The following is a 25,918-nucleotide window of genomic DNA, read 5'->3' as shown; positions in this document are numbered from 1 at the left end:
GGCTGCACGTGCTTGCTGGCCTACAGGGCGAGTGGCCGGATTCCCATCCTAAGTTGGGGGGCCTTGGCTGGGGAGGGAGACTGCAATTCTGCGTGAGCTCCTTGCTGGTGCGGGGGCCGGGGCCAGGGCCTGATGGTGGCCGGCCTTTCAGGATTAGACTGTGGACCTGTCCACTCCTCCATCCTGCTGCCTCTTGCCTCGCTCAGGCCCCTTCCAGGCACCCCCGAGTCCCCACATTCTGGGCGTGGCCACCGTGGCCACAGGGCCTGTGCTCTGGGGAAGCCACTGGGTGGGGGTGCTCATTGGAATAGCCCCTCCTCCCCCTCCACCAGCCCCACTTCCAGCCAGTAATTTCCGAAGAGTCAGGGTCTGGCAGGGGGACCGAGACCCAGGGTTAGTGAGCTGGACCCCCGTGGGCGGGGAGGAAGCCCCAGCCTGAGCGGGCCCACTTACCGGCTTGCCGTCCAGCCCAATGGGACCCTGAAAGCAGAAAAAGACAGTTGTAATGACGGAGCACCCCAGGCCTCCTGCCAGGGGCCAGCCCGGCGCAACGGGTGGGCATGAAGCCTCTGCTCCTGTCGAGTCGCAGGCCCAGCCCTGCTGACCCCTTGCTGGTTCTGTGACCGTCAGTAAGCCCAGGCCTCCTGTCCCATCCTAAGAGGGGAACAAGAAGAACAGCACTTTCCCCAAAGGGAATGGGTGCTGCCTGCCAGTGGGATTCAATGGGTGACTTTGTCACTGATACCCAAGACTTCTTACCCCAAGTAGAGAGTGGACACCAGGCGTGGCTCAGCAGAGAGCCCCAGGAAAAGGGCACTTGCTGCTCCCTGGTCCTGCCTCTCAAAACCTGCCTCGGGCCCCCTGGGCAGCAGTCAAGGGCACCACAGGGCCACCCTGGTGGGCCTCCTGTCAGGGTGCTTCCCTGTCCAGGTCCAGGGTCCTGCTGGGGTTTCCAGCTTGCGACTTCCCTCCCTGCCCTACCGCCCCTTTATTTGCGTAGGTATCTACGTTCCTGTCCCTTTTCCCACTAGGAGCCAAACTCCGAGCTACTCCCCCGGCCAGTGTCTGGGAAAGGCAGCCGAGGCGGGTCCTAATGGCCAGGGTCTGGAAGGGAAAGGGCAGCGTCGGGCGACCTCAGTGGACGGGTTTAACCCAGCCAGAGCCCTCGCCCCGCCGGCCCCTCAGCCCCGTCACTCACCGGGAATCCAGGAAAGCCTCGCGTGCCTGGCTGGCCCTGGAAAGAACAGGACACATGAGGGGGGGCCAGCAGGGGAGGGCAGGCCGGCTCCCCCGGCTCAGCGGGTGCCCATCCCTCGGTGCCCGTGTGGGACACAGTCACCACATGGGTCAGCTGCAGGGAGGACAGGGCAGAGAACAAGGGAGATGGATCTTCCTAGGAAACCCATGAAGGATAGGGACGGGGAGAGGAAGACGAGGGCCTGCAGCCTGGGCCTGCTTCCCGGAGGGGGCCCCTGGACCGCTCCTCACTGCGGTGGGATGGGCCAGCAAGATAGCAGGGACTCGGTCGGTGGTCCCCTCAGCTCCCAGATCAGACGCCTCCTCCGCCTGCTCTGCATGGACAGCCCTGGCTCCTGGCCACTTATCGGGGATGGCTTGAGTCTCAGCAGATGCCCTGACCTCTGGGCTGTGTGTCTCAGCTAGAACAGGTCAGCTGCTGGCTCTCCGCTCACCCTGGCCTGCGGGCTTCTCCCAGCATCCCCGGGATGGCCCTCCTGGAAATCCCTGCCCGTTTCCCTGGGAGTGCAGAGTGGGCCCAGAGGGCAGTCCTGCTCAGTGGTCAGAGCCCAGCGGTCTGTGGTCAAGATGCAGGACAGAAGCAGCACGAGGCTCTGAGGACGCTGGGCTGGAGGCCACCAGAAGGTTGACGATCACCAGAGCTAAACAACGGGAATCCCCTCCCGTCCCTTCTCAAGAGCCACCAGGGCTCCGCCTCCTCGTTCCAGGTGGTCCTCGCTCTCTGCCAGATGGACCGTGTCAGTCTCCTCTCCTGCCCCAGGCAGCCCGCTCACTTGCCTTTCCCAGAACACACATGTCCCGCTCTCCGCTTGGGGTTGCCCTTGGCTTCGATGGTCACAGTCCTTCGCAGGAATGGGCTTTGAAGTGTGGGAGACGGAGTTCTAACCCTGCCCCACCCACCACCGCTGTGGGACTCTGAGCAAGCGTCCGACCTCTCTGAGCCTTAGTTGCCTGTCTGTAGAACGGAGATGACAGTAGGACCTCAGAGCCACCGAAAGACATTCCAGGATGTTTGGAAATCAAAATGGTAGCTGTGACGACCGATGTTGGTGGAATCGACTTGAACAGAGAAGGTGTCAGAATCAAGCAAGGTTGCCTTGGAGCACAGCGTGCCTTGGTTTCAGGGGAGGTCAGTCCTAGTCAGGTGGTTCCAGAATCAACCCAGAGGGAGACCTCTCTGGATTCCTCTGCTGTGACCCTGAACTGTCCCCCAGCTGCCTGGATCCTCCAGAGGGTCCAGAGACCTCTGCTCCGGGAACACGGAGGCCACCTGGCTGGGTGGGATGGGGACCCCGCCACGTCAGGGTGGGCGTGAGGGTCCAGCCCAGAGCCAGCTGGGGCTCAGGGTGGACTTGTGGCAGGCACCCGGAGGACAAGGGGGAGGAGATGCCACTTGTGTGTCAGAAGGGCCCTGGGCTTCTCTCCTCTCGAAGATCAATGATGCTAAGAATAGCCCCAGGGAGAAACCCCGGAAACCCAGCCATGCCATCCCGAAGCCTCGCAGTGTAAACCATTCCCCATGTGGGAGAGGCCCCAGGAAAGGTCAGGGGGAGGCGCTTCCAAGAAACCTCTTCAAGGCTCCTTCTGGCTGATGTTTACGTGGTCGGGATAATCACACGGTTTACTAATGACAGAGCCGGCCCTGGTAGCAGGACGGAGCTCTCCAGCCCAGGGCCAGGGCCAGGGCTGACCAGGCCTTTTCCAGGGATTTGGGTAGGAATGCTGTCTTCGACCAAATGGAAACTGGGACTCCACTTCCCGGAGATGTTGGGCCTGGGAAAGGCACTTAGGGAGACTTGGAACTGAATTTTAATTTATATCTTCTCAATTATATGCTAAACGGAGACATTCATTTCAATTTTTTTGGGGGGGTACCGGGGACTGAACCCAGTGCTTTGCATATGTTGATCCATCTCCCTATATTGAGCCACACCCTGAGATCCCCCGCTCTTTTTTTTTTTTTCTTTAATTTTGAGACAGGGTCTCACTAAGTTGCCCAGGCTGGCCTTGAACTCCTGGGTTTAAGCTGTCCTCCTGCCTCAGCCTCTTGAGTAGCTGGGATGACAGGTACAAACCACAGCACCAGGTTTTAATAGTTTTTTTTTTTTTTTACTGGGTGGTTTACCTTTTACTCTTTGTCAAAGCTCTTTATCAAGAATATTAACTTTTTTTTTTTTTTTCTGTACTGGGGATTGAACCCAGCGGTGCTTAACCACTGAGCCGCATCCCCAGCACTTCTGTAGTTTTGAGACAGAGTCTCACCAAGTTGCTTAGGGCCTTGCTAAGTTACTGAGGCTGGCCTTGAATTTGAGATTCTCTTGCCTCAGCCTCCCCAGCCACTGGGATCACAGTTGTGTGCCACCATACCCATAAGAATGTTAACTCTTTAGTCGTCAGATGTGTTGAAAATACTTTCTAACTTGCTTTTGTGTTGGACTTTGCTTATGGCATATTTTTCTCCATAACCCAAAACATGAATGTTTACTTGTGGCTTCGGGGTTTAAATTTTTTTTTTTTTTTTTGGTAGTTGTAGGTGGACAGAATGCCTGTATTTTATTTAATTTTACGTGGTGCTGAGGATCAAACCCAGGGCCTCACACATGCTAGGCAAGCGCTCTGCCACTGAGCCATAGCCTCAGCCTGACTCTGGGTTTAATGCCATGTTTTGAAAGGGTCTCCCCCACTTCAGATCTATAAGACATTCACTCATGCTTTGTCCTCTCATTCTGTGGTTTACGTTTACACCTAAATATCTTATTCATTGGGAATCTGTCCTGATATAATGAGTGGGACAGGGATTCAGCTAAGCAAAACTTTTTCAGTTCACTTTTTCCCCGAGCGGACTGCCAGCGGCCCCAGACCGTTTCCTGCACACCTTCCTTCTCTCCCTGCTCTGAAACCAAGCCTCTCAGGTACCAAATCCCTGCCCGTGTCCGCCTTCTGGGCTCGCCCTCCTGTCCTCTCCATTGCTCACTGGGATCGCTCTGCTTTTATGGTATATGTTGATATCTCCTCCCGACCCCTCTCCCCACTTCCCAGAGGGTTCCTGACATTCTTACAAGCTAACTTTTTTCTGAACGAATCTCAATATTTTACTGGACGTCCCACCCCATAAAAAGTTCACAGGGACGAGGAGTGCATTAAATGGTGGATGACAGATTTGCTGGCAGAGGAGTCTGTGCATTAGCGTCATCTCCTTCCACACCAGGAGGAGGGACAGCGGCTTTCCCCAGGTCTCTGCCATCTCCCCCCTGATTCAAGGCTGGGGCAGAAAGGGAGTTCAGGGGGCCTCCCTCGCCTGCTGAAGGCGGACCCCTCTGCTAATGCTCCTGGTCTTTCTCCCACCTGCAACTTGTGTGGGGCAAAGCAACCCAGATGGAAAGTTCTGTCTGGCAAGAGCCTACTGGGGAGTCCCCTTCCTCTCCTATTTGATGTCCCAAAGAGGCTCAGTCCTGTATCTGCTTGGGGCTTGCCTCCAAGTCGGAGCCAAGCGACCACCTCGTGGAGCCTGGGAACCATGGATCCCCGATGGGGCTGGTGGGCGGGAGAGGAGCACCCTGCTTGCCTGGCCTTTGCCGAAGCCTGTGGACAGACTCTCCCACGGTGGCCAATTTGAGCTATCAATGGGAGGTCGCCAAACCCCACTGGCAGGAGGTCCACAGATGGAGGAGGGGCTCTGGCACAGCACCCTGCACCCCGAGCCTCCTGCAGCCAGTGCCCGGTGCCCCTCCCCAGCCTCCTGAGGACACCCCAGACTCATCCCCCTGGCAAGTCCTGCTCCTGGGAAGGAAGCACATGGCCGGATGCTGCCTCTCAGGTCAGCAGCGTGAGCCCCCAGGTGCCTGCTTCCCCTCAAGTCTCCTTGACCATCACAACACTCCTCAAGTCCACCTCTGAAATGTCCCTTTGGTCCACCCCTCCAGGGCCACTGGCTCGGCTCCAGGCCAGGCGTTGGTGACTGTGGCGCCTTCCAGTCCCCAGACGCAGCCTCTGAACAGCTCCCTCCGGAGCAGGGAGGAGCAGGGAGGAGCAGGGAGGGCCTGGAACTGCACGTGGGATCGTGTCCCTAGTCGGCGTCCCCCAAGCCGAGGGCTCCCCACCACCCTGGGGACACAGCTCTCGCTCCTGAACGTTATGTGGGGCTCCTTGTGACCAGGCCCTGCTGGCCTCCCCCCTGGGGTGTCCCCCGAAGGCCTTCTCTCTCCTCAGGCTCCGGGTGCTTCTCCAGGTCGAGGCTCGGCACCCTCCCCCGCTCCCCACCTGGGCAGCCTGCGAAGTCCTGGAGACAGGTGGGTTCCCTGTCCTTCCAGAAGCCTTCCTTGTCCCCCCAGCCCAGGCCCAGGGCCCCCTCCATGTGCCCCCTGTTCCCTGACCATTCCCTTAGCACTGCTTGTTGGAACCGCTGGGCTCTCACAGCACTGAGGGCCTGGAGGGGCACGTCCCATTGTCCCCCTGGCACCTAGATCCTAACAGAGCAGCTCAGCTCGGGGGCGTGGGGCAGCTCCCTGTGGACAAGAGAAGTTCAGGTTCCCCTTGGCCTCTGAAGAGCAGCTGCGGGGCTCAGGAGCCCTGTGAGATGGGGTGTCCCCTAACTTGCAGATGACCTGCCCGGCAGCTCAGGGTCCGGCCCCATGGTCACGGGCTCTCGGAGCCACCTGCCCAGGTGCTGTCCCGGCCACTTGCCTGACTGGAACGAGAATGACCCTTCCCTGAAGGGCTCGGCGGCCCCCCTTTGCTTAGCTGTTTATCAAGCTCCAGGAGAGCAGGCAGGCAGCCCCGAGGGCGGCCGGGCGGCTTCTGATCAGCAGCATCCATTCTGGGCCCTTCCTGGCTGAGCCGAGAGCCACATGTTCCCATCACTCCCGGCTGCCGCCTGGGACTTGCCCCTTGACCTCTGTCCTCATGACCAGCAGACCCTCTGCCTCCCCTTCCCCGCTCTCCCCAGCCCAGGACAGCAGTAGGAGCTAGGAGGGCGGCCCCTGGGCTAGGGTGGCCAAGCCATCCTGGTCACGGTCACCCACATGGGCCAGAGTTGAAGGACCCTGGGCTTGGCCAGGACTCCTGGGGCCAGAAAACCTTTCCCAGTGCCAACTTGGGTGCCCACAGGAACAACGGTTTCTCCTGAAGGTAAAGGTCCTGTACGTCCATTAGCACCTCAAGACAGAAGGGGCACTTGGGGGAAGCGCAGCGTAGGAGTGAGGCCGGCCTGGCCAGACCCTGGCTCCAGCCCTCGCAGGCGGGTACGCCTGGGTGAGTGTGAGCTGCTTCCTTCTGGAAACTGGGCTGGTGGGGCTGCTGTGCCAGAGACCTGAAGGAGAACCCGTGTGTGGCCGGTGCCCAGGAGACAGACATCACCACTGTCATCCTAGCAGAAGGCGCTTCTCACCACAGATTCAACCCCAGTGGTGGTTTATTCCCCAGGGGCCTCCTGCCTGCTGGGCCCAGCTACAGACAGCACAGGGCACGTGCTGCAGAAGGGCAGCCTCGGCAGAGACTTTAAGAGAGCTGTCAGGTTTGCTGAACAGGCATCAGATGATCTACCTAAGCCACGCAGCAGAACCTGTGTGGTCACCACAGGAGGTAGGCAGGGTGGGCCTGTTCTGTGTTATTCCCCTGTCCCACCGTCAGGCCCACCCTAGGCTCCATCTCCATGCCAGAACCAGGGGACTGTCTTTCTCTGTGACCCTCCTATCACACAGCTGGGCTCCGGGCATCTGCACTGTGGCTCTCCCAGGACATAAGAAGGCACATCAGAGCAGCAGCCACGTGAGCCAGGAGTGACGGTGACACGGCCGTCTGACCAGGCCATTACAATAGCAGGTTTAGTGCACTCACTTAGGAGTCACACTGACATGGCTGGCTGATCACTCCCAGTGTGGCCACTGTCTAGCCGTGTGACTTTATGTAAGTCACTCAACCTCTCTGTGCCCTGGTTTTCTTATCTGTAAAGTGGAGGTAAAAACAGTTCTTACCTCTTGAGGTTCTCGTGGGAGGGTTAAGTGAGTTAATAGGTGTGGAAGTCTCAGGATACTAACTGCCACAGACTGGTGTCTGTCCTCACCATTATTGTGCAGGCGGAGTCCAGAAGAAAGCTTGTTGATAAGGACAAGTCCCTCATTCAGGTCTATTCAAATGCTGCCCCGGCCCAGGACCCTGCTCATCCTTCTGCTCCTGCTCTTCCCCCTGGGGTCTCCAGCAGCTCTGACTGGCTCTGCCTCTCAGCCCCCAGCACTTAGCATGTCTCATCCTGGGTCTTCAAGCTCCTGGCGGCTCCTACCTTGGACGCAACCTGGCGCCTTGTTTCCTGACCCTTCTCCCCCACCCCAGGTGGGAGGCTCCTGCTCTGCTCTTTGTTGAAGGCAGGACCAAGGGCGGGCAGGGCTTCACCCTCTGTTGGTTGTTCCTGACCCCCTCTCTGTGCGCAAGAGGTCAGGAAGACAACGCGTGTGACCCGAGTCTGCCGCTGCCTGAAAGCCTGGGACCCAAGCCCCTTCCCTTCCCTGGGCCTCACTGTCCCCTTTTGAGAGGACGGTGCTAAACACATCTGGGGACCCGTGACCCCACGACATCCATCACAAGTTGGTGTTTTTCTCGCAGCCCCGTGGGTGGGTGCTCTGGGAACACTATCCGCCGGCTCCGTCGCCCACGTGCCTGTCACAGTCCCCAGGGAAGCACGTCTCAGGGAAGCCACACTGGTTTTCCCCAGCTCTGCAGAGTCACGGCTAGGGGACTTGCAGGAGCCAGCGCTGCTGGGGAAAGGCGCCTTGGAGGGCGAGTGGTGGGCGAGGGCCCTCCAAGACCAGGAGCGCGAGCTGGTCCACGACCTTGAACTTGGCTTTTGGAAACACAGCAGTCTTGTTCCCGGGAGGCTGGCGCACCCACCCAGGGAGCCGCACTTTTCCTTCTGCTTGTAAACAGAGGGGCCGCCTCACAGCTGCCGGGGCTCGTGGCTAAAGGCCCGGCCTCCCAGCCCTCTCCAAGGCTGTCATTGAGGGACATTTAGTGAGGTCACTTTCTTTAACATCAACAGCAGTTCTGTGGCCGGCAGGACTGACCGCATCACATGTGGTTGACGCGCCCAGGGACACGGCCAAGCCTCGCCTTCCCCTGGCCCCCCTCCAAGCCCTTTCCACAACCCTCCCCACCCTCCATGCCCCCCAAAGAGCGACAACTTACGGGGGGGCCGCGGGGACCGATGATGGACATCCCGGAGTCTCCAGGGGCACCCTGTGGGGAAGGAGGAGGGGAGAGGGAGCGTGGGGCGGGGGCAGAGGAGAGGGCAGAGGAGACTAAAGGGGGTGCTGGCAGGTGGGGCTGGGGGGACCCCACGGGCCAGAAGGAGGCCAGGGTGTGGAGGACAAGGGAATGGGTGGGGGAGGCCAGAGTGTAGAGGACAGGGAATTGGGGAGCACAAAACAGGTGAATGGAATGTCCCGGATGAGTTGAGAAGAGCAGCAGGAAGCAGCAGAAAAGCCATGTGGGCAAGAACGTGAGGTGTGGGGGACAGAGGGAGGGGACAGGCAGTGACAGGGAAGGGGCAGGCTCAGCTAAGGCTGTCCAGGCCCCCAGGCTTTACCATGTTCCTGAGCCCCCAGGTCTTCCTCCCTGTCCGTCCCCAAACACCTGTCTGGCTGCAGACCTTGCAACTGGTGGACGGAGACGGTCCCTCAGCGTGGGTTTGTGGGACGGGGGATGGGGACACAGACACACAGTGTGGGCCCACAGCCTGGGACTGACAGGTGGAGGTGGCCTGGAGTTTCTAGGTCTGGTTGGAGGCCACCCTGGGGCTTGAAGGCTGGAGCACAACCTTTAGCTCTGCAGGATGGAGGGTGCTGGGTTAGGAGCGCCAAGCGCTGACAGGGGTGGCTGAGCGTGAGGGGCGACGTTGAGGGCACGGGCAGCCCTTCAGGGAGGGGCAGAAATGCTTTTTGTCCAATGTCTCGTCTCCCGCACAGTGAGGATGACTTCAGATTCGCCGGTGTTTTTGCCATGACAATGACACTGTGAGTTTTACAGGACGTAGTGGAGCAGTGGTAAAAGCCAGGGTGCTTGGGTTTGAAGGCCTGCTCTGCTCCTGATCCCAGCTGGGTGACCTGGGGTGAGCTGGTTTGCAGCAGGAGTGACAGCACCGTCCCACTGGGTGCAGGTGAAAACATCACAGCCTGATGCTGCAGGGTGCTCAGCACATCCGGGCCTGGGCCTTTCTCCTGGGGGTTCCACCCCCGGCCGGGGTGTGACCAACAGTCTCCTGCCTTTGGAGGACTGCACGGCCTGGGGACGGGCATGCTGGGTTCCTCTCCAGCTCTGACACCTTCCAGCTGGGTGATTTGGGTGTGTGACTTTGCCTCCCTGTCCCCAGGAACACAGGAATATGAAACTTCCCTGGAAGGGTTACGTCAGTGACAGACATACTTAAAACAGGGCCTGACGGGACTCATGCTGCATACGCGATGCTGCTGTTATTTATCATTGCCATTGTTGTTATTTTGGGAGACTCTGCTGGGGAAATACTTCCTGTGCCATCCTGGGAGTGCTGAGCTAGGCGCCCGGAGGTTTGGCTTCTAGATCCTGCTCCTCACTATTGCTGTGGGACCTTGGGCAGTCCCCGCCCTTCTCTGGGCTTCAGTGTCCTCCTGTCACGTGAGCTGCTTCGATAGCTTGTGTTCTGAAGTCTCTCAAGAGCTCACCAGGGCCGGGCTGCTGGGCTCTGGCTTCCCAGGGGCTCCTCTCTAGGTTCTGGGGCCCCCTGGGCATTTCCAGCCACTCAACAGCAATGAGCTGGCCTCCTTGCCTAGGGGAAGAGTGACAGCCTGGCATGGTAATGACCCAGAGCTATGAGGCCCCATGAAGTCACGAAGGCAGGGCAGGGGAGACCCACTCCTCCAGGAGGGCTGGGGGGCGGCCCAGGAACCCCAAGGCTCAGGCTTGAGGGTGTGGAAGCTGTCAGGAAGCTGGCAGTTGGGACAGGCCTGTCGCACGCTCTGCCCGCCTGGGCGTGGCAGGGGAGGCTGGGATGGGGGTGCTGCGGGGGACTCCTTCCCGGCCACCAAGAGTCTTGCTGGAACCAGAAGGGTGGGTGGGGCGGACGGGGAAAGTGTGGACTCACCTTCTCGCCCGGTTGGCCCTTCACTCCCTGGGACAGCCACAGGTGACACAGGATGCAGGGAAGAGGGGGAGGGAGAGAAAAAGCCAGAGGGTGAGAGACAGGCACCGACCAAGAATGCATGTCCACAGCACAGCAAGCAAATGGAGGAAATCACCGTGAAATAGAAAACAGCAAAACACAGACGCTGACACGCGACAGATCCCCCGGCCAAGAAGCAACGCATGTGGAAGCTCGGCCTAGCCCTGCTCCAGGCCTGGCCGGCTGCTCCAACCACCCGGGAACAGTGGCTGGGGCTTCAGGAGGCCCTCTCCAGGGATGTGCATGAGTGTCTGTGCGTGTGTGCGCGCTTGTGCGCATGAGAGAGAGAACTCAAGACCCATGTAGGTCAGTAGGTGTGTCCAAGAAGCCATGACCCAGCTGGCTAAGTCCATGGGAGGGGGAGGTGAGGCTGTGGTGGACTCTAGGAGCTTTGAAGGCCCCGCTGGGGACCAAGTACAAAGCTCTGCCAGGCTAGACAAGCCCAGAGCCGTTAGGGTTGCCCAGGCCAGGTGTGGGGGGAGGCAGAGGGACATGGGTGGATGCACATGTCTGCACACCTGGAGGGCAGGTCAGCATGCAGAGAAAGCTGGGTGGTGGGCCAAGGGTCCCCTGGAACGTGGTGCCCGGTGGATGGCTAGTCCCATCCACCCTCCTCCCAGTGAGCCAATGGTGCCCCCTCTGGTGACACATGGTAATGACCCAGGAATTTCACAAGCTGTTCTTATCAGGAGGCTCCTGCCAGGACCCCTAGCGGGCAGCCAAATGGGCCCATTGCCACATTTAAAATAGCACAGGCAGTGTGAAGCCCCAAAGTGTCTTGAAAGTAGCCTTGGCCAGAAGGAAGTGGGAGACCTCCTGTGGCTCCCCACCTCTCCCCACTGCTGTGGGTCAAGATAGACTCAGAGGGGCACTTCCTGGGGGGAGGGTGGGCAGATGGCAACAGGGCCCAAGGAGGAGGGCAGGAAGGGTGGGGGCAGGAGGCAGGGGGTGCCACTTTGTGTTTTGCAGCCTCCTCTCCAGGCCAGCCCCTGCCCGCAGGGAGAGCCCCTACCCAGCAAGCCCAGGAGAGGATGCAGGGTACTGTTCCCTGCTCTGTTCAGGGCCCAGGGGCTGCTTGGGTGTTCTGGTGTGGACTAAGTGGGAGAGCTTCTAGGGGGCCCAGGGCTACCAATGCCCATTCCTTGACAGACAGGCTTGGGGGGCCCTGGGGAACTCAAAGCTTTGTGGTACAGAACACTTGTCTCTGGAATGTCTCAGGCCTTGGGGGCTTCGGCCCCAGGACCAGACCCTCTGGAGAGCTGTGGTACGGTGGGTGCATTGCCAGGGTCAGGAGCACAAATTTGGAGTCTGGTTGTCCGGGTTCAAGTCCCTGCTCGGCCACTTCCTGACTGTGTGACCTTGAGAAAGACATTGTACTTCTAGGCCTCAGTTTTCTCGTCTGAAAAACGGGGTTGGAAGTGATGGCTACCTCCTGCAGTTCTCGTGAGGAAGGACTGAGTGAGCTCATAATGCGTGTGAAGCCCTGGCACAGGGCCCAGCATGGAGTCAGCGCTGGCAGGGGCTAGCTGGGCCGTCTCCCATGCTCACACCAGGCATGCAAATCCACACCAGGATGCCACAGCCATGCCCCAGGCCATCCCAGCCCAGGAGGTGAGGTTCAGAGGCCAAGCCAGGAACGGCATGGGGGGGAGGGGGATGGTGGGGGAGGGGAGGTGCCCGGGGAGCCAGGCTGGAGGTGGAGGCCAGGGCTGGGGGAAGTCAGGGATCAGGGGGGCGCGACCTTGGCCATGTCCTGGACCAGGCCGTGTGGCGGTGAGGCTGGTGTGTGGCCACTGCCTCCTCGGGCTGCAGCCTTGCTGGCCCCCTGGAGACCAGCATGGTGAGGCTGCCAGGAAAAAACCCTGGTGCCAGGACCTCGGGGCCTGGTGCCAGCCTTTCCATTTCTGGACAACACTCTCCCTTTTATCCATTTTCATCTCCTTTTCTGTCTTCATTTCTCAGCGGGAGACACTAAGTATTTTCACGCCCTGGTGAGGACCTGGAGGCACCGCCTGGCAGCAGGCCTTGGCTTCCCTGTCTTTGAGTCTCCAGGTCCACAAGACCCCTCTGGACACTGTGGGCCTATGGGGGGGGGGTGGTGGCAGGAACAGCTGACGGGGAGCTGCCAGCCTCGAGGCCTCCCAATGCAGAGGCTCGGCCTCACCCCATCACCCAGGAGGTGATCTGCAAAGAGCTTTGTTGGTGCAAATTTCTTGGATTTTTTTCTCTTGCTGTGTCAGCTTTTTGTGGGGCTCAGCTTATCCAAAGGGGACATATTCCAAGACCCCCAGTGGACACTGGAAACATTAGATTGTAACGGGTCCTGTATATACAGTTTTTTAAAAAAATACATACATACATATACATACCTATGATAAAGTTTAACTTATGAATTAGGCACAGTAAAATATTAACAATAAATAGAATAAAATAGAAAAATTACAGCAATATATTTTTTAAAGTTATGTAAATGTGGTCTCTCAAAATATATTCTTCTTCTTATTATTTTAATACTGAGAATTGAACCCAGAGGTGCTTTACCACTGAGCTACATTCTCCAGTCCTTTTTATTTTTTAATATTTTTGTTTTTTTGTGGGTACTGGGGATTGAACTCGGGGGCATTACCACTGAGCCACATCTCCAGCCCTATTTTGTATTTTATTTAGGGACAGGGTCTCACTGTGTTGCTCAGTACCTCACTTTTGCTGAGGCTGGCTTTAAATTTGTGATCCCCCTGCCTCAGCCTCCCGAGCTGCTGGGATCACAGGCGTGCGCCACTACGCCCAGCCCTTTTTATTTCTTTTATTTTGAGACAAGGTCTCACTGAGTCACCCAGGCCAGTCTCAAACTTGCAATTCTCCTGCCTCAGCCTGCCAAGTTGTTGGGATGACAGGCCTATGCCATCAGGCCTGGCTTCAAAATACCTTATTATGCAGAGCAATATTTTTGGACCACGGTTGACCACAGAGACTGTGGATGAGGTGAACTTCTGCAAAACCCTATTTTGAGGTCTGAAGACTGGAATACAATTTCTTCCCTTCTCTTTCCCTGTCCCTCCCTGAAGGTGCCCCTTTCTCTGGGCTTGGGGTGGGCAGCATCTTGCCATGGTTTGGAGGACAGGCCAGCATGGAGAAGCAAGCAATGGCCCCCCCCCGAGCAGGTTCAAATGGGCCAACTCACCACACGTCCAGGCATCCCAATGGCACCTTTGTCCCCCTAATGAAGGAGGCATAAATAATCAGTTGGGGCTGGGACCCGCCAGGGTGACCCACAGGCTATCTGTGCACCTGGTTTGGGGTACAGCCTGCCTGGATGGCACGGGCAGCTCCCGTGACCCAGACGGTGAACCACTTTCCTAGGTCTGTGAGCCAGAGTGAGGAGCAGCGCCATGCTCCGCCACTCCTCCCAGTCCCTCTGCCCATGGGTGGAGTCCTCCCCCTGCCTCCCCACGGCCACCTCCAGCACAGGCAGGACAGACGTGAGCCCTGTGGATTCAGCCGCATCACGAGCTTCAGATGCGCAGAGGGAGCTGCTTTGCTTCGGAGCCAGGGGTTACATCTTCTTGCTCTGGAAATCTGCTTATTAAGTTTTGTTTCTCTCTCTTTGGGTAGAAAATATTTTTTTGCCATCATGCGCATGCAGACATCATAAAGTCGGGGTGGGGCCTGGAAGGATGGGGAGTAATGAGGTGTAGAAAATAGGATCACGTTTATCTGGCCGGTGGGCGGGAGAGAACTGTGCTCCGGAATGTGCAGGTGTGTTCTGGGGTGACGGTGCATCTGCTGACCCCAAGGAGGCAAAATGTCCCCAGAGACCATTGGCATCCCAAGGCATACGTGAGACACACTAGAGAATGGCAGTCAGTGGTGGAATTAGGCTCCTGATGACAGGATGTCGTCAAGACCAGCGGTGTTCTACATTTGCTCAAGAATGCCGAGGTAGCAGTGCAAGTCATGAGCACCGACTGTTTCCTTAACCTCCCTTGGCATCAGTGGGTTGAATGGAGATTACAAGAGTCTGTTTCTGGTGGGTTGCTGGGAGGATCCTAGAAGCGACATCTCTGGGAAGCTTCCGCCTGATGCCTGGCACTTGGTCAGTGCTGGACAAATCGCATCTGCTAGTGTTCAGCCCAGCACGGCCGTGGGCAAGGGGTTGTGCTTCACGCCTTTTCCTTTCCACAGAGGCGCCAGCATCAGCAAATCTTCACGTGGGTCACTCCCAGCTCCCTTCACGTGGTAGCACTAACAGGGCTTGACCCATGGATGTGAGATCTGCTCGTCCTGCTGAGGTGGCCAGGCCAGAGCTGGCAGTTGGCTGTGACATCCCCATGGTCCACTTGCTTTGGGGCTTTGGATGATCTTTCAGGATGTGTGTTTTGGATTCTTTTTTTTAAACTAATGTTCTTTGCAGTCCTGGCCATAAAACGCTCAGGTTGGGGCCGGCATGGAAGGGCCAGAGCCGGGGAGCTGTGCAGCAGGCCCTGCTCTGAGTGGATCGCCCCTAAATGCTTTTTAAAGGTGGATGTTGTAAGAAAAAAAAAAGCCTGCCCACGCTCTCCTCGGTCATCTGATTTTTCCCCTCCTTGGATTTCACAGGACCGATTCACCGTCCTCCGAGGCTCCGTGGCTCTTCCTTACAGGGAGAATTTCTGTTTTCAAGGCTAAACATTCTTCCACATGCATTTCATTAAGAAAGCCAGTGCTGGGCATGGATTCTAGAAGCTGTTGGATTAGTCAAACGGCCAAAGTCTAATTTATGTCTAAAGGGGGAGTAGGAGGGACCCACAGAACAGTGTGGAACCCAGTGGATGTGGCAGAGGGACAGGGCAGAGCTGTCCCACGTCCCCCTCCGTGCCCCACCTCAGCTCTCTGGCCGGCTACAGCATCTTGCCTGAGCCCCGCCCCAGCCAAGGGCCCGCAGTGTCGGTTCCCAGGACTCCTCTCCCCCATGCAGGCCTGACTCCATAGCCATGACTAGACGACTTTTAAGGTGGGTCTCAGGACCACGGACCACAGGGAACAGCGGTATGGAACGGGATGTGAGAATGTGCGCCTCAACCAGTCCACCACTGAAGTGTGGGTGGGTGGACAATGTATTTGACCTCTCCGAGTCTCAATTTCCTCACCCCTAAAATGGGCACAAGCATACCCATTGTGCTGAGCTGTTGAACAAGCCAATTCTGAAGAATGATTAGCATAGGGGGCACCTATTAACGTTTCAGTAGGAAGTGGCTATTAGTATTATTTCTGCTTTTATCTCAAAGTCCCCATGATTCCTTGGCACAACCTCTCTAGAATTCAGAAATAAAAACAGGGGGAAAAACCAAGTTTTTGAGTTTGCTCTTTTACCAGAGGCATGGATGAAGGAGGGAACAGTAGTTGGTGTCAACTAGTGAGCAGGGGTCCTAGGGCACCAGGAGCTCGCCAGCCCTCTCAGCCCTCATTACAGGACCCTCCGTAGAGATGAATTCCAGCATCGGGAGGGTCTGCTGCCATGGTCCACCTGCCTGATGCCCCAGGAGGGACACCCAAGCCCTAGCAGTAGCTGCAGGCTCCAGATTTTACCCAGGCTCCAAGGTGGAGGGGCTGGGAGTGGCAGACAGGAGACTCCAGAGGGGCCTCTCACTCAGAGACACTGGAGGGGAGCCAGCTGCCCAGCGCGGCCAGCCTCAGGCCGAGAGAGGGCAAGGCCAGGTCGGCAGCGTGGCTCAGCTCAGTGGTGGAGCACGAGGTCCTGGGCCAGCCCCGCAAAGTCAACACAGAGGTATAAACAAAGGATGCGTTACTTACTGGGAGCCCGGGTCTTCCGGTGGGGCCCTGAAATAAAGGAGTGGAGAGTGAGGTTGGCGTGGATCAGGGAATGGGAAGAGCGACCAGGCAGCGCTGCTACGGCCAGCGACACCACCCGGCAGTCGCCTGCGTCGAGCTGTCCTCTTATGAACAGGGAGGCCTTGGTGGGCAGGCTTCCTTTCAGCTCTGACATTCAGAAAACCAGGTGGCCAGGGGCTCCGGTGTGCCCAGGCCCAGGGGTGGGAACAGGGAACAGGGAGACAAGAACATCCTTCGTCGAGACTTAGGACCATTAGGATTGTGGGTCCCACGAGCATGTCTGCTCTCTCAGCCCTCTGCCTCGCTTGGGGCAACGTCTGCTGCACCACGCATGGGTGCTGGCCTTGGTCCAGGAGGAGGTGGGGGTGAGCATTGGGGATTGGTCTTCCCTGCCCACCAAGCAGGGGAGCACCTGTCACCCACTGGGAAGCTCCTGGAGGACCTGTCACCTCTCAGCCCATGGCTCATGGTCATGGAGGTACAGGGGGAGCACCCCCAGAGGATCCTGGGAAGCAGTGGTTCTTCCTGTGACGGCTCTGACCAGAGTCAACCACCCATCCCACGGCAGGTCAGTGTCGGGTGGGAGGTGGGGGGGCTGGCCCTTGGCACATGGGGGCCTCAGAGGCTCCGGCCACCTGTGTTCACGGATCACAGCTCTGTTTCTGGAACACGTGGTTCACAACCCTAGCAGTTCTGCCTGGCACAACTGTGGGCACAGGAGAAGACTCCACAAAATGGATGGGAAATGCCCTGGAAAAGGGAACAGTCATGAACCCCACCATCCATCACCGTGGTTCTCTTCACAGCCACGTGCAGAGGGAGCAGTTTAAGAACCAGCCGAAACCCAGGAAGCCTGTCTGTTCACCATGGGGTGCCAACTCCCCGATGCATCCAAGAGGGTGGCTGAGAAGCTGTCCTGCTGGCTGCCTCCTGGGGTACCCGGGAGCACCTTGCAGGATTGGGGAGACTCCTGGGGCTCATGAGCAGCTGGTCCCCCGCTCTGGGGTGAAGGACAGGTGGAGGCATCTCCGTAAGGCAGATGGGTAAGGAGCAGGTGCTCAGCCCATCTGAGCTCAAATCTTGGCTCTGCCACTCCCTGGTGGAGTGACCTTAAGCAAGCAAGGGACCTTAAGCAGACTGGTTTCTTTGTGTTTCTGTTTCCTTGAAAATGGGAGAGCACTCATTACCTATCTTTTGGGATTAAATGAGATCTTGTGTGTGGTGCGCGGAGGTTGGGGCTGGCAGAGAGCAAGCAGGAGGACACCAGGCTGTTACCACTGGGGTAGGAGGGAAAGGGACAGGTGGGGGAGGGCATGGCGCTGGCCTGGGTTCCCCTGGGTACAGTGTCTCTCCTTCCAGATACCCTGCTCTTCCCAGAGACCTGAGGCAGAACAGGGGTGGGCCCGGGTGTCCCTGAGTAACTGCAGAGGTAAACGCAGGCACCAGCAGGGTTCTGTCCCCTGTCCCTTAGCGATGGTGCAGTGACTCTCGATGACGGGGAGACGTTGGGTGAAGGGGCAGGACTCACCCCATCCCTCTGTGCCCCCTGCTCCTGGCCTGGGGGAGCCCTGTTTCTTACGGGAATGGGCCTGAGGAGGCTTGAGCTCCTGGTCATTTGTGAGTGAACGAACCTGGTGGCCCAGCCTCCAGTTGTCCAGACCCCAGGAAAGACAGCACGGGCCCCTCCTCACACCACAGCAAGGAGCCCAGGCCCTTCCCTTCTGACCAGCCCCTCCCCGAACACCACCCAGTGGGACAGGAGGTGGGGCGGGAACGGACCGGCCTGTGGGGGTCCCAACCTCACGCAGAGGGTCTAATGAGGAACAAATGGATGCTTCCGTCACAGCCCCTGGTAGGTACAACCGGGTCATCCAGGTGGCGGGACCCTCATGAGAACACACAGGGGGTCCCATGTCAGGCCCAGGACCAGGAAAAGCTGTGCTTCCCAAACCACAGGCACATCCCTACTTCACTGTCCCCCAAGTCTCCCCCAAACTGCCCTCCTCTTTGCTCTGACCACCAGGGAGCTCAAAACCAAGTCTTCCTGCCTCTGCTCTCTGTTTGCTTGACTAGTTTATAAACCTCCTCCTCAGAATGAGGGAGGATAGAAACAAATGAAATAATAAATCAATAAAAATTCACAGAATAACAATCTCCTCCTTAAAATTAAAGACCTTTTAGGGAATCATCTCAGGAAGCTCTGAGTCTAGGACCAAATGAATTAACATTCTCTAAATGGAAGAAAATATATACATGTATGTAATGTTCATGTGAATACATACTCCTCACAATAGTCCGAAACCATGACGATTCCCATTTTATACATGAGGAAACTAAGGCACAGAGATATTAAATAACTTGTCAAGTCAGAGCAAGGAGTGGCAGTGACAGGATTGGAGAGTGGGCTCCAGAGCTGTGCTCCTAGTCACTGGGCCACACAGTCCGCATGCCGACCTGAGAGCACCTCACAAGCAGTGAGTGACAAGGGTCATGCTCACCTCGCCTGGCAGCTGACATTCCCATGGGCATCTGACTCAGGCTTTCAGTTCCCAGTATTAAGCACATCTTCCCATCTAACCCAGGGACAGCCCACGTCAGCGGGGGCTCTGGCTCAGATGGATGGGGAGTAACTGGCTACATTGATTAGCAATGTCTGCCTTGGGCAGGAGGGGGGGCTGCAACATCAACCCAACCTCCATGGTTATGGATAGCCCTGGCGTCCACTGGAAGCTGAGTCTTCCCATCGGAGGACAAAGCCAGCCCTGAGATACACCCGGAGGGCAGTGGACAGGCATCCGGTCAGCACTCACCTCTGGCCACTAGCGTCCTTCTTTTGCAGGAAGTGGAGAGAACAGGGTTGAGGAGGTGACCGCCCCCTTGGCCAGCTTCCTGCTCCCTCCTCCTCCTGCCTTGTGGTTGGGGCAGAGGTTCAGGGCGCCTCTGGTGGGAGGAGCTACCTGACTCCCCGGCTGGCGGACAGGTGGGCCAAGACTGAAGCAGAGACCCACTTCACTGCAGACCCCAGAATGGCAGTGTCCACTCTGGCTGGGAACAACTTCCGGGTGAGGCAGGCACAAACTCTCAAAATGCTAAATTGCGATTGAGAAAAGGATCCTCCAGCCAGGCAGGGACTCCGATGATGTCCCTGGTGAGTCCTAGTGGGCTGGTCCTGGAGGAGGCTCCAGCAGGGGGACAAGGAGCCCAGCGTCCCAGCTCCAGCAGGTGATCTCTGGACGTTCCCTCCAGAGATCTGGTGGTTTATTTTAGAAGATGGATGGTCGGAATTGCAGCCTGACAGCCCAACACGCTGTGGTAAACCAGCCCTCCTCCTTTCAAGGAAAGACTTGATTTTCCTCTTTCCCTGGGATCTGCCAGACAGGGGATCCGACCAGACAGGATCCCCAGCCTGGGTCTGAGGGCGTTTCAGGGCATGGATGAAATATTATATAAATAACGGTCTCATTAAAAATCAGGCAGGCTGCTCTCACGGGTACAGATCACGAGGAAAACAACTCTGGAAATGATTTCTCCCAGCCATGGACGGTGACGGGGAGATTTCAGTCACCTTGGGAGAGGTCTGCTGCGGGGGCTGAAGCCTTTCAGCTCCAACCCCCCTCGGCGCCCCCAGCGCCCTCTGAGTCTCTTGTTGAGATATCAAATGCTGTTGCTCAAAGGACACGTGCTCCCGCTCCCTGGATCTATTACCTCGGGGAGACGGGAAGACGGTCTCCTTGGGCTCTTCTCGGGTTCTTTGGAAATGACCCAGATCCCCTGCCCACCCTGGGAGTGGAGCCTGGGAAGAGGAGCCACTTGGTGCCTCTAACTTATGTGTCATTTCCCCAGCTGATTGCGGACACTGCTCTCATTCAGATGGCCACCAGCTCTGCCTGCCCCAAGTGACTTGGCCAGAATGGAGCTGCCTGCTGGGGGGCGTGGACGCTGAGTGCTCCAGAGCAGCCCCCACCTGGAGCCGCCCCTGACCTGCTTTCTTCATGGACAGAAGGATCAGGGCGGGCTCTTCCTTCTTTCTAGTACCTGCTGCTTTTTGGTCTCCAGTTGCTTCTTTGAAGGACAAAGGAGCTGGTCTAAAGAGGGCCAAGCCAGACTTTGGGCATGAAACTAGGGCCTGGTTTGCCCCTGGGGCCGCCACTGTCTAGCCCTACAGGAGCACAGAGATGTGTGGAAAGCGAACTAGCGGCCTCCATCCCCATGGAACCTTCTAGAAGGCCTCGCAGAAGCACAGGAGGCCCCCGGAAGACAGCCGCCTGTGTCCCCTCTGAGACCCTGTTACCGGTAGATGACACAGACTTTCAGGTGTGCGAGAGCTGGCCGCCGAGTGAGTACTTACAGGAGGTCCTGAAAGAGAGACAGAGAGAGAAGCCGGTCAGTGCCGCTGCCCACAGGAGGTCTGTCGCCCTCCAGGAATTCTTGAGCTGGGGAGGCGTTTCCACCTGGTCTTGGGAGGTGGCATTTTCCTGGCTCACTTTTGCCACCCTGATTTTTTCCCCCTTTATCTCATCTCCATGTTTTCATGATTGGATGGGAAACGCCGAGGTCTGGGACCCAGGCTCAGTCCTGCAGGGCAGGACTGGGGACAGTGGTCCCCAGGCCTCGGTTTCTCACCCCACAACATGGGCTCCCCGGGACCTGCTTGTGCTCACGGTCCAGGTTGCTTTCCACAGCGCGGGATGTGGGCACCAAGACACACTGAGAAAGGTCAAAATGACATCCAAAGAGATCCGGAATGACAGCTCGCCACACGCAGTGGAAAACAAGCAGGAAGGGGCAGGGCGGGGCCGCCTCTCGGTCGTTCTCCTTCAGATCCCCGCCTGATGTCTATCTGGCAGGCCTGATTTCTGTGCGGTGGTGAGTCAGGCGTCCTGACCCCTCCTGGGTCTGCCGCCCGCTGCTGCTTTCCTGCCGCCCACCTCTGGGCCCCCAGCCCAGCTGTCCACGCAGGCCTCTCTTCCCCTCCTCCCTGGGTTCCCTCTCCCTCCGGCTCAGCCCTGTCTCATGATTGGCAAGAATCACAGTCAAGTGTTTTAAGGAGACAGCCAAGGGAGTGGGGGCCCCAGAGCAAAGAAGGTAGAGAATGGAAGGTGCCTTAAGATAAGGACCCTCAGTGACTACAGACAGCCTTTTCCCAAGTGACCAGAGGCAAGCAAAATGTGTAACGGAAAAGCCTGAATTCCAACTTCCAAGAAGGTTCTAGAATGGGTCAACTTACAGCACAATGTGTGAACATAGGTGCCCTAAGAAAAGTGTCCAAATAAACCATTTTAAATGAAAAAAAAAAAACAAAAAGACAGGGCGCCTCGGGGGAGGTGAGGCACAGAACGCCACTGGCTTCCCAGCCCCTGGAGACGGGGCCACAGGCACTCAGCTGCGGCTCCTGAGCTGCTTTTATGCTCAGCCAATAAAGACTCCCCGCGTTTCCCTTGCTCCTCGGATTCCCAGCGCCAGTGTCCCTGTCTCTGTCTGCCAGATTCTCTGTCCTGGTCCCAGCTAGAGGAAGCAGCCTCTCTCACGTTGGCCTCTATCAAGTCGTCATGTGAAGGCGGACAAAGTATTTTGAATTAAAAACAAAGCAAAAAAAAAAAATGTCAAGAGGTGCAGCGACAGGGCCAGGAAGCCCCGGATACGCAGCAGCAGCAGCAGCAGCAGCAGCGTGGGACGGGAGCGGGGAGAGGGGCACATCTGGGACTGATTAGGCTGAGGGGCAGGGGAATATCACCCAGAATCTGAAAAAATACCCCCTGGGTACAGTCTGCCAGAGGGCGGCCCAGCTGGGGAGTCCATGCCTCCGGCTGGGGGATGTGTCTCCGGCCTGAGAAGCAGCCTGTGGCAATCTCTGGATGGTTCAGCCACATGGAGGGCAGATGTTCTGCACCCGCCAGACCTGACGTGACCTGCGCTCGAGCGCAGCAAGTTCTGGGGAAGTTCCCAGTGACACTGGCCAGGGCCCTGCCTGTCATTAGCATCTCCACTGCATAGGGAGCTAACACAGGAGTGGGCGCTGGGCGGGTTCCCGGAGAGCACCCCAGGGATGGCCATTGTACCAGGGACTTCTAGGGTTTCTCTATCACCCCTAGCATCAGCCCTGCACGGACTTCTAAGGTCCTCCCTAGGTGCCAGGAACAATGCTGAGTGTTTTCCATTGCGAAGCAGATTCTATTGTCCCCAGGGTTGCAGATCAAGAAAGTGGGGCAAGGAAAAAGTGAGGAGCTCCCCTGGCCAAGCAGCTAGTACCTGGAGGAGCGCCCCAACCCACGGCGATGTGCCCTTCTCTACGCCTGTCACTCAAAACACAAGACAGTTGCCTCAGACCCACATCCTCCCAAACCTCTCCCTGGGACGCCCGTCATGTCCCCTCTGCTCCTCCGTCCAGGCTCAACCCTCTCATCTCCTGTGGTTCCTTTGTCTTAAGCAAGGGAGGAATTGCTTTGCCAAATTTTCCAGGCTACCATTGTCCCTACCTGTCATTTACAGGGACTTCAGAAAGGAGAAAAGCTGCCAGGTACAGTCACGTACACCTGTAATCCCAGCGGCTGGGGAGACTGAGGCAGAAGGATCCCGAGTTCAAAGCCAGCCTCAGCAATGGCGAGGTGCTAAGCAACTCAGTGAGACCCTGCCTCTAAATAAAATAGAAAATAGGGCTGGGGATGTGGCTCAGTGGTTGGGGGCCCCTGAGTTCAGTCCCTGGTAAGGAGAAAAGTCCCTATGTGCTGACACTGTGTCATTGGAAGGGAAAGGGACTCAAGGGCCCCCAAAGAAAGCTTTCTCCATCTCCGAGGTTTCCCCCGTCCAGGGTAAGATGGACCATTCCATGGGTCCTTCGGGAAAGTGGTTGGGCCCTCCTTGGGAAAACCAGCTACTGTCCTGGTCTGGCCAGCTCTCACCAACCAGGTCCGGGGTGGGGACCCCTGGATTTCAAAGCTGATACTTCATCTGGTGCTGTGGGCAGCTCCCGGCAGCTCTGAGGTGGCCAGGGAGCCAGTGGCTTTGCAAAGTCTAGCTGTGCCTTCTTCTCACTGGTTGGACTCCCATGCAGGCCATGTGGCCAGGTTCAGTCACCTGACTACTGACGGGACCATCACTTTGGAGGGGATCAAGGGATAGAGTCGCCCCGGGCGTCATCGAGGCTCCACTGTGCAGATAAGGGAAGAGAAGCCACGAAGGTCAGTGGCCTTGTGTGGCTGTGGGATGATGTCCCATGTCCCCAGCAGGGGTTACACCTAACAAAGCACGCTGTGTCCTGAGGCCTGTGGAGGGGATCCTGCCCAGGTCACCACATCCTGAGGGAAGGAGGACATACGTCCACGCCACTGTACACCCGCTGCTGGGCGCGGGAGCCTCTTCCTGGCAGCCTGTCCCAGCTCTCCAGGGTGGGTCGAGTGACCCGCAGCAGGATTCTGGAGAAGGGTCCACAGCAGCCACCCACTATGGCGACTTCCCATCTGAGACCTTCTTCCCCAGGTCTGTCCCCTGCTGCCTCAGCTTCCAGGGCTGGAGCTGCCTCCTACAAGCATGGTAGCCATGTTTTCCCCAAAATGGACACGCCAGCCAGGGCCCTGTGAGAAAGTGGGGGTGGTGATGGCATTCAGAGTGTGCCTCTATTTTAGCCCCTTTTGTGCATCCATTGACTCATTCATCTCCACGGTAGGAAGGCCTACTGTGTGTCACTCACTGCGCTGGGCTACGGTTTCATAAACTGAACAATGCAAAGTCACTGCCCTGGAGGAAGGAAACCGCCATTGTTTAAGCACCTGCTGTCTTCCAGGGATTGAACCCAGGGGTGCTTAACCCCTGAGCCACATCCCAGCCTATCTTTATATTTTAATTAGAGACAGGGTCTCACAGAGTTGCTTAGGGCCTAAGTTGCTGAGGCTGGCTTTGAACTCGCAATCCTCCTGCCTCAGCCTCCTGAGTCCCTGGGGTCACAGGCCTGTGTCACCAGGCCTGGCTCATCACCTGCTGTTTTCTCCCAGGCTCAATGCTGACCTCTGGGACTCCAGAGATGAAGAGCTCATTTCCTCTTGCTGAGAAATCAAGTTTCCAGAGGAGAGAAATGAATGTGAGGATTGGGGGAGAAAGTCATTCATGCATTCATCCATCCTGCCTTCCTTCACTCCACCTTTACGGCGTGCCTGCTCTGTGGCAGGCGGGGCGCTAGGTGAGGTGACTGTGACATCGCATCAGCCCCTGCAGCAGCCAGGTGAGGTTGGCGAGGCTGCTCCGGCTCCACACCCAGGAACCCGAGCCTTGAGGTTAAGCGGCCCCAGGGCGGTGCTTACCTTAGGCAGCACCTGTTTTTCTAAATTTTTAAATTTAATTTTCAGGCTTAGTTTCCATGGGGGAGAACCTGGATTTGAACCTGGAAGCCTGTGTTCTCCCGAACGGAGGTCACAAGGTCCCCAAGGGTGGAAGGCACAGCCTGCTCAGCCCTGCCATCTCGAATCCAGTCCTGGTCCTGGGCAGGGCTGGGAGGAGGCACAGAGTGCTCCTGGTTCACTGTCACTCGAGCTGCGCTCTGACCCTGGCTGACGAATGGGCTCCCAGCAGCTGGGGTCCGAGCCCTGCCCCACGCCTGCCGGCACCTGCTGCCAGGCCTCCCCCAGCTGGCCCCCTGGCGCTCGCTCTGCCGCGTGCACGCACCACCCATCTCCGCCAGGACAGGTGCTCTGCACCCCTGGCTTCCTCCAGACCTCGGGGAACAGACGTACTGGCCACGCTCCGCCTGCCCGAGTAGGGCTTCTCAACGGAGGGCAATCTTGGCCCAGGGGACAGCTGGCAATGTCTGGAGACATTTTCGATGGTCACCACGGAAAGCTGCCCTGGTCTCTAGCGGGTAGAGGCCAGGACTGCTGCTAAACAGACGCTGTGCAGAGCCCCTGCAACAAAGATGCGTCTGACACCAAATGTCACCAGGGCCGAGGACGAGAAGCCCGCGCTGGGCCTCCAGGGCTCCGCAGTGTGGTCCCTCCAGCTCACGCCTGCCATGCTGCTGTCCGGCCCTCAGCCTGACTGACCTGCGCTTTGCCAGCTTTTGGGACCCTATTCTTTTGCAGCTTTGCCTGTTCTGCCTCCACCCAAGGCCTTGCTAGGACAAATGTCAACTCCATACTGAGCATTTAGCCTGTGCTGGCCACAGTACCAAGTACTCTGCGTGCCTGGTCTCACTCAGTCTGCCTGACAGTCCAGTGAAGTGGCCATGATGACCGTCAGGCCCACTCTGCAGATGGGAAAGGCTGAGGCCCAGGGGCGTGTGTGCTTTGAGGTCACAGAGCTCAGACATGGCAGCTGGTGCTCAAGCTGGGTCTGAGGCCACACCACACAAGCACCGCTGGCCCAGGGAAGCGCAGCCTCTCCACACACGGGCCCCAGAAGCTGAAGAATCCAAGAAACAGGGCGGCCTCACAGAGCAGCTGAGGGGGCCCGAGATCTGCAAGAACCGTGTAGAGAATCTCGTCTGTGGCTGGCCTGGTGGCTGTCCAGGGAACGGGGTGGGCTTGGTGGCAGTCTTTAGCCTCTGAGGCTAACATCCTGGGGACCGACTGAGCCCTCCCTCCTGTGGCCCTCCAGCCAAGACCCCGCTCTCTGGGGGCTGCGGGTGGTCGCTGGGCACCTTTTGGACTGGCCGCTCCTGGG

The 25,918-nt window shown here is 57.8% G+C and overlaps 1 protein-coding gene across 1 annotated transcript in view; it reads right to left on the bottom strand.

Annotated features, from left to right (window-relative positions):
• Positions 1–25,918, bottom strand: part of Col13a1 (collagen type XIII alpha 1 chain) — a 144,327-nt gene that overhangs the window by 62,056 nt on the left and 56,353 nt on the right. Inside the window, exons 4-9 of the mRNA XM_077799106.1 lie at positions 16,232–16,258; positions 13,623–13,658; positions 10,364–10,390; positions 8,434–8,484; positions 1,199–1,234; positions 454–480 (exon numbers count right to left, since the gene is read on the bottom strand). Coding sequence (XP_077655232.1) covers positions 454–480; positions 1,199–1,234; positions 8,434–8,484; positions 10,364–10,390; positions 13,623–13,658; positions 16,232–16,258 — 204 coding nt within the window. The remainder of the gene's footprint in view (positions 1–453; positions 481–1,198; positions 1,235–8,433; positions 8,485–10,363; positions 10,391–13,622; positions 13,659–16,231; positions 16,259–25,918) is intronic.

This window comes from Urocitellus parryii, chromosome 5, assembly GCF_045843805.1.
Source record: "Urocitellus parryii isolate mUroPar1 chromosome 5, mUroPar1.hap1, whole genome shotgun sequence".
Lineage (NCBI taxonomy): Eukaryota > Metazoa > Chordata > Mammalia > Rodentia > Sciuridae > Urocitellus > Urocitellus parryii.
This window is presented reverse-complemented; position numbering and strand designations above follow the sequence as displayed.